The sequence below is a fragment of the Cynoglossus semilaevis genome, chromosome 4 (genome assembly GCF_000523025.1).
Source record: "Cynoglossus semilaevis isolate Cse_v1.0 chromosome 4, Cse_v1.0, whole genome shotgun sequence".
Taxonomy (NCBI): Eukaryota; Metazoa; Chordata; class Actinopteri; order Pleuronectiformes; family Cynoglossidae; genus Cynoglossus; species Cynoglossus semilaevis.
Window position 1 is genome coordinate 19,185,869 of NC_024310.1, and position 9,175 is coordinate 19,195,043.

At 39.5% G+C, this 9,175-nt stretch overlaps 2 protein-coding genes across 3 annotated transcripts in view; one reads left to right on the forward strand and one right to left on the reverse strand.

Moving 5' to 3' along the window:
* The window catches only part of LOC103378564 (nuclear mitotic apparatus protein 1), a 12,546-nt gene extending 6,696 nt beyond the window's left edge, over positions 1-5,850 (reverse strand). Inside the window, 15 exon segments of the mRNA XM_025054855.1 lie at positions 1-1,686; positions 1,688-1,854; positions 1,959-2,072; positions 2,308-2,448; positions 2,788-2,905; positions 3,002-3,113; positions 3,196-3,335; positions 4,068-4,221; positions 4,334-4,427; positions 4,508-4,582; positions 4,686-4,774; positions 5,007-5,080; positions 5,193-5,278; positions 5,525-5,597; positions 5,714-5,850. The exon segment at positions 1-1,686 is cut by the window's left edge and continues 2,563 nt beyond it. Of these exon segments, the coding sequence (XP_024910623.1) occupies positions 1-1,686; positions 1,688-1,854; positions 1,959-2,072; positions 2,308-2,448; positions 2,788-2,905; positions 3,002-3,113; positions 3,196-3,335; positions 4,068-4,221; positions 4,334-4,427; positions 4,508-4,582; positions 4,686-4,774; positions 5,007-5,080; positions 5,193-5,278; positions 5,525-5,563 (3,089 nt within the window). The 5' untranslated portion in view covers positions 5,564-5,597; positions 5,714-5,850.
* Positions 5,851-5,949: 99 nt separating this feature from the next.
* lrrc51 (leucine rich repeat containing 51) overlaps positions 5,950-9,175 on the forward strand; it is a 7,365-nt gene continuing 4,139 nt past the window's right edge. Inside the window, exons 1-4 of one of the 2 annotated variants that reach the window (XM_008309810.2) lie at positions 5,950-6,229; positions 7,008-7,067; positions 7,476-7,681; positions 7,777-7,925. In XM_008309810.2, the coding sequence (XP_008308032.1) occupies positions 7,016-7,067; positions 7,476-7,681; positions 7,777-7,925 (407 nt within the window). In that variant the 5' untranslated portion in view covers positions 5,950-6,229; positions 7,008-7,015. Of the gene's footprint in view, positions 6,230-6,324; positions 6,484-7,007; positions 7,068-7,475; positions 7,682-7,776; positions 7,926-9,175 lie in introns of those variants that run through there. The other variant, XM_008309811.3, reaches the window with a different exon arrangement.

The following is a 9,175-nucleotide window of genomic DNA, read 5'->3' on the forward strand; positions in this document are numbered from 1 at the left end:
AACAAAACCAACTGGCTCTGAACTTCCTCCTTAGCCTTCCTGAGAGATTCACACGTGGTTTCTAGTTGTTTTTCCAGATCTCCGATCTCCTGCTGTTGCGTGTCAGCTCGCGTAGTACTTTCTCCCATTAGAGTGAGAAGCTGTGCCTCTTTGGCTTGGATCTGCTCTCGAAGTTCCTTTATTTCCTCTTCAGAAGTTGCCATCGCAGTCTGAAGCTTATCTTTTCCCTCGGAAATCTCCAAATCCTTCTGAGCCAGAAGGTTCTCCGTGTTCTTCACCTGCTCTGTTGTCGTCTTCAGTAATTCGCCCAAAGTTGCTACTTCATTCTTTAGTGCTTGGATTTCCTCAAGAAGCATTTGAGATTCCTTGGAGCTATCGGCCTTGAGGGACTCAACCAATACTTCTTTAGCATGTATCTGCTGCCTCAACTGGTTGACCTCCTCCTCATGGTCTGCACTTTGCTTTTTTAGTGTCTCGATCTGCAACGCGCTTTCCTGCTCCTGCTTGGCGATCAGGTCATCTTTGGATTGAATCTCACTTTTGGCGAGCTCAAGAGAGGCGCTTGTGTTCCTAATTTGTTCCTGCAGCTTTTCAATCTCCTGCTGCAGCGACCGACTGTGTTCCGAAGTATCAGCCTTTATTTGGACCAACACTTTTTCTTTTGCGTGGATGTCTGCGTTCAGCCTCTCCACCTGCTCCTGAGAAGATGCAACCTGCGCCCGTAGTTCCTCAGTGAGCTGCGCGTTCTGTAGCTGCTGACTGGCAACCTCGTCCTCTTTGGACTTCAGTTTCTCCTGAGCAGTCGTTAGTGAGGAACTCAGAACATCGACCTTTCCACTCAGGTCTCTGATCTCCTGTTGCAGGAGCTCTGACTGCTCTGAACGTTGTCTCTTCAACAGACACATCTGTTCCTCCTTTGTGTCGATTTCCTCACTCAGACCTTTTATGCTGACTTCGGACGCAGAGAGTTGCTCCTGCAGAAGTTCTTTCTCCTGATCTCGATCGTTGAGCAGGTTTTGCTGGGTCTGGACTTGTTCATTAGACTTTCTGAGAGACTCCTTTGAAGTTTCCACTTGGTCTCGCAGATCTTTAATCTGTTGTTCCAGCAACTCAGACTGCTGGGTGCTTTCATTTTTCAAAGTACTTAGCAGCTCATTTTTCAACTGTGTTTCTGCATTAAGTTTTTGAATCATTTCTTCACGTGTTGCCACCTGCTGTAGGAGTATTTCTCTTTGTTGGACATTTTCTTGTTGGGTTTGAGCCAAAAGATCCTGTTTGAGATTGATTTCCTGCTCAGCCCGTTGGAGGGATGAGTCAAGATCAGTGACTTTGGTTTTTAAGGACCGGATTTCACCATGAAGAACAGTTTCTTCGTTGGTCTTTTGCAAGTGTAACTTGATGAGCATTTCCTCTTTGGCTTGAATTTCATCATTGATTTTGGTCACTTCTTCCTTCAGGTTGCTAATGTATCGGTCCTTGTTGGCCAATTGAGAATCAGCAGCGGCCAGCTTTGTCTCCAGCTCAATTACTTTTTCTTCAGCCTGATGAAGAAGGTGTTCCTTCGCTCTCATAGCTTCTCTCAGTTTCTGTACCTCTTCCTCACATGCAGCAACGTGTTCTTGCAGCCTGGACACCTGCTCAGTCTTCTGCTGCTCGGCATCGTCCAGTTGACGTTGGAGATGCTGCAGTTCGGGACCTGTGTTGCTCCAGGAGCTCCTTCTGTTGACAAACTTCCTGCTGGTACTGTGTCAACTGATGCGTTTTGGCCTGAATCTCCTGCTCAGCTGTTTTCAGGGAACCGGACATCATCTTCAGCTCATTCTGCAAGCGTTTCTCAGTCTCCAACATTTCAATCTGGTGTTTAGGGAAAAATAAAAGGTGTAATAATCTCTTAGCAAAAAACACAAGCAATGACTAAAATGTTTGATTCCCCTTATTTCCAATTTCAACTTCTTTACCTCCATGATCGGTCCCATATTCTCTCCAACCTCTTGTTTGGTGGCTCGGTTGATTTCTTCCTCCAGACTGGAAATTTTTCCTTTGAGGATCTGGATTTGTTCCGTGAGAAGCTCCTGAGAAATAACAACAACAATAACAGAGCGTGTTAGAGCACATCTCCTAATGCTAACCATAACAGACCATCAGAATGAGTTTCTAAATCAATGTAAACATTTTAAAAAGAGGTCAAATTATCTGTACACAGAAAACAAAAAACATGTAACTTTCATTCAAAATATTGCAGTTGTGAATAACTGATGTATAACAAATGTAGGAAAATACAACACCAATTAATCTTCTGTGCGTTACCTTTTCAGCAGTGGCTTGGCTGAGCTCTGATTGAAGGCGACCTCTCTCACTACTCCACTCGTCCTCAGCCGATGTCTGCGCATCCGTCAGCCGGCTGACTTCAGCCTTGAACTTGGTCAGTTGAGAACAAACTGATCTCATCTGGACATTTAGGAAACAAAAACATAAAATATATTTGGAATTGAGTTCTGCCAAATATATTGTCAAATATGCCATACTTAGAGCTCAAATAAAATGTCAGTCCTCTCTGACACACAGTGCAAACAGGAAATCAAATATAATAATAAAAACACACAATATAATATAATAAGTAAATAGAAGGGTATAAAAAAAAGAGTCATCAAGGGCACTTTAAAAAATACAAACAGACAGGGCCTATTGTTGTTAAGGTATTGGGTATAGGGCAAAAGCTTTCAGTACATTCATATAATTTATTGTAGCCTTCATTAAAAGACATTCATGTAAATTTCAAAGACATACCTGAGAGGAGAGGACACCGTTTTCTTCTGTCAGGTCGTCCACTTTACGCTCCATAAGAGACGACGTACCTTTGAGGTCTTTATTCTCATTCAATATCTCATTTAGACGCATTTGTAACCTGAGAAATTTAACAATTAAAAAAAATGAGAAATTTTATATTTTCTTCAATCAATCCAATAACAAACATTTGGGTTAGGACACTCCTGGCACTCACGTGTTGTTTTTGGTATCCATTTTGTGGATTTCTTCCCTGGAGAGTTGCTCTTGACTACTCTGCTCCTCTTTCAGCTTATCCAAACGATACTGCAGCTGGTTGATGTGAGAGTCTGAAGAATGATTTGATAAAATGGAATTTAAAAAAAATAATAATACAACTATCAAATTATGCAATCGAAGGAGGTGGCATACCTTTCTGCGCAATGAGCGCTAGCTTATTGGCTAGCTCTCTTTCCAGCCCGTCTCTGTAATCTCTTTCTTTGATCATCTGCCGTTGCATCTTTCTAACCTGAAACTTCGGCGTGTTCATTATATCCTGCAACGGAGACCGGCTGCAGAACAGGACAAAAAAATACATAATATGATTTTATTTTTATCTTAACCCTGTAAAGCCCAAACCATTAAATAGTTGACAGAAAATTCAAATTCTTTGAACTTTGACCCTTCCTATTGGTCCCTCTGAACAAACAAACAAAAGAAAATTCAAATATAATTTTTCATATGAGTTTCAATTTGTATCATATTTGATACATGGGGTCACAATGCTCAAAGATTCTTTTTTTCCTGAATAAAAAAACCCATAATGAAACACAAACAAATCTAACAAATTTGTAATTCCAAATATAAGAAGTGCTACCATAATGCAGTAATAAGAACTCCACTAATGCAACTGGCTGGGTGGAAGTCTAGAAAACATATATATATAAATTTACCAAATTATGCAATTTAAAAATAAAATATTTTTAAATTACATAACTTAAAATAAAAAAACATTTACAGTCTTTTTAGTTTAAATAAAAAGTTTTTAAATTACATAATTTAAAATAAAAAAACATTTACAGTCTTTTTAGTTTAAATAAAAAAATAAAGACTGTATGTTGTTAGAAAAAAGTTATATATAATGCATTAAATAACATAAAATGACCATTGACTGATTTAGAGTTACATGACCTTATATACCTACTGTATCAAATCTGATACGTCATTTTCATAGACGTTAATAGGGTTAAGCTGAATGCTGAAGGCAGCGGAATGGGTCAAACAAGGTTTGAATTTTAATGTACCTCACAGAAGAAGCCACAGTTTGCATGTCCACAAATGTGAGTTTTTGTGTGCGATGGACAACTGGAGACTCATCGTCCGACAGAGAGGAGATGGACGACACGGACATGGAGTTGCTAGTTGAGCGATCAAATATATCACGGGAGACAGGCAAATCTTTAGTTCGTAGACAAAAAGAGCTTTGGTTACTCCGCAGCAACAGCAACGTAAAAATGGATCAAAAGAGACAGGAAGACAAATGTGGAGGAACTCAGAAGGTGCCACTTACGTCTCTTTGTCAAATAGGCATCAAGTCTGTTGCTCAGGTAAACGCAGTCTTCACTCTCCATGACAAACGAACCAGTAAGGTTCGCTATTTCCCGCTAGTAGAGAAGGGTGTCACAGTACTGTAAACATGTATTACTGATACTATTTGTGCTCTTACTCTGTCAGTTCTGCTTACCTCCACTTCACAGTCCAACAGGTTCAGAGTGCAGCGTTCATTCATCATGTCATAGTACAAGAGCAACAACAAGACCTGGTGGTATCACAAAAACACGTGTGAAAACTTTGAGGAAAAACGTGTGCATTTAACAACATTTTGCTCTGAGACTGCGTTTTGTTTGAGGTTCCACCCATACCTTTGCAACTTCTACAGCTAAGTTGGTTCCGTCTCTGATGTTGTCCCAGGATATTGAAGTCCCTCTGGCTTCACTAAATCTGCAGTCTCCTAGTGAAATTAAAGAGTTTTCAATAACAAACAGAGTGAAACACTTGCGCAGTAACGTTGAATAAAAACAAATGATCTCAATACACTTACTTACTGCATACCACAATCACATGCACGTCAGACCACACCCAAGAAATGTTGGGTGTGACAACAGCAGTTTCTCCACAGAGAAACTGCTGGGATTTTAACAAACAACAATGTGCATTTTTAAAAGAGCTAAAAAACCACTTACTTTCAAAAAAGTCTGCAATGATTTGAAAACGCTGCTCGGTGGACTGACTTAAACAAGTCTTTGTTTCTTTTTTCCTGAGGGGACACAGTCAAGAATGAGTAAACAGGTGATACGGTTAAAGGAGTGTCCATCTCCACATTTAAGACAATTTACATAATTCTTGTAATGTTGCAAATGTCAACTTACAGCATATAAATGACTTTCTGGAAAACCGTTCCATCTTGTAAATCATCTACGGTCAATACTTGGTCTGAGACTTTGATGCTGTTAATCTGGAGAAATAGTAGTTAGCAACATTTATAATTAAAACTTAGATTCAGAAAGTTTTTGTGTAGTATATCTAGTGTGTCGTAATATAACGACGGCCTAAATCACTTTTAATTAAACAAGAAAACTAATAATACAGCTTACTTATAACACTTTTAAAGCAAGCCTTATCTGTAGCGCATTGACGTTCATTTCCTTACTGAAACTTCAAACTTCACATCAAATAAACGTGTTTTGTTCTCTTTACTTACCCAGCAGAGCAGAGCTTTAACACCAAGATTAATCGTCATGTTGACCGACCCTTTATCGTTTAAGGGGGTTAACCTGGGACAGAGAAAAAAAAAAAACCTCTTAGCCCGCTAGCATAAATAAGCTAAATGCTGAAAATACGATTAATAATTTTCTTTAATGATGGTATATGTGGATAAGCAGTTACATACCTTAAAACGCCAGGACTGTGTGAAATTTCCCGTTCTCCTTTTCACTCTCCGAAGAGAATTGTTATCACTCCATCTGAAAATAAAACCCCCGGCAGAAAAATAAACAGTATGGACCAGAGTACAGCGGATAAAGTATTCAAAAGACAGGACCGATTGAATTAGCCAATCTGCTTTCGCGCAGAGTCGCGTCCAAAAGAACGCGCATCGATTGGCTACACTGGCTGTGACGCAGGCACATGTTGTGCTTGCTTTTAATGCCAATCCGTTGTTCTGCGGAAAGTTCGCAGGGGCGGATTAAGTAAGATTCACATATACACCAAGTTTTTTCATTATTTGACACTACACCTGGTGTACTTACACATCTATTTATTTGGTTAATTCTATTACCATGCCAAAAAACCCTATGTTGTACGCCGTTGTCCCTCAGAAAGAGGTCCTTTGACTCCGCCAACCATGAGCACCGTCGGCATACGCCGGTCGTAATACGTAAAGTTTTGAAAAAGTCATAAATGCAATGTATGTTTTAATTTTAACCACGGATAAGTACTTTGAAACGTGTGTTTGTGCAGCTGTAACGCTAATTTACATTCTCGAAATTAAAAAAAAAAAAGTTTGTCGAGAATGATGATATTCAGTCATATAAAAATGACGTAGGTCCACTGTGGTTTCCTAGGTGATACAATGTTGTTGTGTGTCACGATAGGTAAATCTCACCAAAGAAAATCACAAAAGAGCTAACAGTGGTTTATATGTATTTATGTTGATTTTGGGTAAGTTATGATATTTGTTATAGTATTTCGTAAAAGTATCCGTTAAATGCAGTTCACGTCTCGTATATTTCATGAAGGTTAGTTGCATGCTCCCTTCATTCCAAATATTTGCAGTTTGTGATGATTTTACCTATAATCTCGAAGTCATTCCTTTTAACAATTATAATGTGTGTTAAGAAACAAAAGTACTGCTGTTGACCACAACCTCTTTAATTTAATTAAAACTTAACTAAACTAAAGAATTTCAATACAAAGAAAATTATCTTGTGTTTTTAATAGAGAAACGCTGTTCAAATAACTATGTGCAACTGAAATAAAACAGAACAGATTGTTTTAATCCATTTATTTTCCCGTAAATAAATCCATGCTGTACTCGTCTTACAAGGATGTTCTTCCTGTTTAATGGAGAGAAGGGTCACGTGATCTTGATACTCTAAGCACACCATTCATTTTTACCCTCAACAACTGAAATATTTAATGTTTTGTGTCTCATGTTTTTGTTTTTTTCTTCTCATTTCATACAGGTTAAAAGATGTATGGGGCGCCGGTGGATTTATCCTTTAAACAACTCAGTAGTTTGGCAGGTAGAGCATCAAATCTACTATTTCTAACCTGTTCAAAACAGTGGTTCTCAAACTATGGAACGCCTACCATGGATGATACTTTGTCTCTCTCTAGTGGTATTTGGAGATTGTGATTTATTTCTTTACTTCAAAAGAACTGAATAAAGGTGCCATTGGTTGGGAGAGTTCACATGACTAATAACCATAATAGTGTAGGAATAAATTCTACTGTTCTGAGTTAAGAAAAAGTCCTACTGCTGTGATGCTGTGTAATAGAGATATTTTTTTGAGAGACAACTATTATGGTACTTGTTATAAAAGTTTAAGAACCACTGGTTTAAAACGAACCAAATATGATTGGAATTGTCGATAAGTCGTTTAGTCGTCCATCTTAAATATTCAACCCCTGGATTTACCATGTGATCTCAGATACTTGGATGGTAGAACCCACAAGAGGCCAGCGTCCTCTGAAGAGAAATGCAAAGATGAAGTATGAATCCCACTCCTTGCGTCTTAGTAACAACAACATCGTTGACCTCATCGACCTCCAGAAGACTGTTGACCAATTCCTGGCTGAGCCATTTCAGTTAGCTTGGCTGGACCTATCATTCAACAAAATCACACACATCGACCCTGTGAGTTTTCCTGTCTTGTCTTTTCTTGTCCATCACGATAAGGACATTACACCCGTCCTTATGTAGTTTTTGTGTGTGTTTACGTTTTGTTCCAGGTGTTGTGTGAGCTGCGTGAGCTCCGGGTGTTGTATCTTCACGGTAATAACATTTTTACTCTGTCCGAAGTGAACAGACTGGGAGCTCTGCCTCATCTACACAGCCTCACTCTACATGGAAATGACATAGAAGCCAACAAATCATACAGGTTAATACTTTTCTGTTATTATTATTATTGCCACCAAATCTTAAGTGATTCTATTTAGATGAAGGATTTTTAACACATCATTCCATACTAGGTTCCATACTAGGTTTACAAAGAAGGCTTATATCAGGCATGGGCAAGCTACGGCCCAGGGGCCGGATGCGGCCCGTTGCAATTTTCAATCTGGACCGACAAACTTGTCCAAATTATATAATCCATCCATCCATCCATCTTCATCCGCTTATCCGTTACCGGGTCGCGGGGGCAGCGGTCGCCACCCACATCACATTGCACTTCCTGCGGGTGGTGAGTCCACTGGAAGGTACCAACCGCCCTAACCGGGTTTCGAACTTGCCCAGGAGGTGAACCCTGGGGTTCCACACCAATGACAGAGACATTGCCTCTGGGCCAAAGCGCCACCAAATTATATAATATCATATAATATTTATATTATTATTATTACACCTCTTCCTTTTCCCTACATAGCATTTTAGCCTTTTAGCCTTTATGCCTTTATCTCAGTTCACACAAATGCTCCATCCCAACGTTTGCCCACACCTGGCTTACATCATGCGCTAAGCCTTCAAATCCTTTTAGTGATTATAAGTTGTGTTATGTTCAGACAATGCTGTCAAGATTTCCTCCATCTAAATTGACTTAAGAAATAAATCAATTATAATATAATAAGGGTATCATAAGGGTTTCTCAATCAGATTTCTCTAGAAATACAATTGATATACCATTAACTTCCTTTATCCTTTATTTGATTAACTATAAAATGTGTGATTATTCAGCATGCAGCCACCGGGTGCAAAATGTAAACTGACCCAAATAAAGGGGTATAAGCACAGCTCTCTGTACTGTGTGAAGCTCCACTAGAGTGTGAGGCTCTACTGTCTGTGTGAATTCATGTCGAGCTGTAGTGTACATAACACAGCAGGTGTAAAATGCAGACGAAGGTCAAATTGCACAACCCTGTTTTCAGACTCACTGAGTGTTAATGCTGGTAAAAACCGAATCAGCAAACTGGTCATAGGACAATCACCTGGCTTTGACGCAATGGTCAAGTGTAGCAGTTAGCATGCGGGCCTCACGAGCAGAGTGCAGAGTCCTGGGGTTTGATGCCCCCGAGGAACCACAACATGCAGCAGATCTGCTGTTAACACAGTGGTTCTCGATTATTTTCCGTTACGCCCCGCGAATTGAAATACTATTGAGAACGTTACGCCCCACGAATTGAAATACTATTGAGA